The 273-nt window shown below is 41.8% G+C and overlaps 1 protein-coding gene across 1 annotated transcript in view; it reads left to right on the top strand.

Annotated features, from left to right (window-relative positions):
- The window catches only part of LOC119592394 (neuropeptide FF receptor 1-like), a 97236-nt gene that overhangs the window by 6218 nt on the left and 90745 nt on the right, over positions 1-273 (top strand). Inside the window, exon 2 of the mRNA XM_037941215.1 lies at positions 48-178. Within this exon, the coding sequence (XP_037797143.1) occupies positions 89-178 (90 nt within the window). The 5' untranslated portion in view covers positions 48-88. The remainder of the gene's footprint in view (positions 1-47; positions 179-273) is intronic.

Raw genomic sequence — 273 nt, 5'->3', positions numbered from 1 at the left:
GTCTTACCAATCTATTTCTCCCTCTCCCCTTTCCTTCTGCCCCACAGGACAAGATGAGCAAGAAGGAGGTACCGTATTCAAATGCAATATGAACATTTTGAACGCCAATTTTACCGAGTACGATTATGAAGGTCGGGTCGAGATGTTCATCCCCATTACCTGGAGGGAAGTGCTGAAGGTGAGTGCTTGCTAAACCTCTTTACAAGTTTAAAAATAGGTTTATTGAAAGATAAGACGCGGGTTTGCTTTATGATAAGTCTAGTGTATGTGTTT

The sequence above is a fragment of the Penaeus monodon genome, chromosome 30, assembly GCF_015228065.2.
Source record: "Penaeus monodon isolate SGIC_2016 chromosome 30, NSTDA_Pmon_1, whole genome shotgun sequence".
Taxonomy (NCBI): domain Eukaryota; kingdom Metazoa; phylum Arthropoda; class Malacostraca; order Decapoda; family Penaeidae; genus Penaeus; species Penaeus monodon.
The sequence above is the reverse complement of the archived record's forward strand: the minus strand, read 5'-3'. Positions and strand labels throughout refer to the sequence as shown.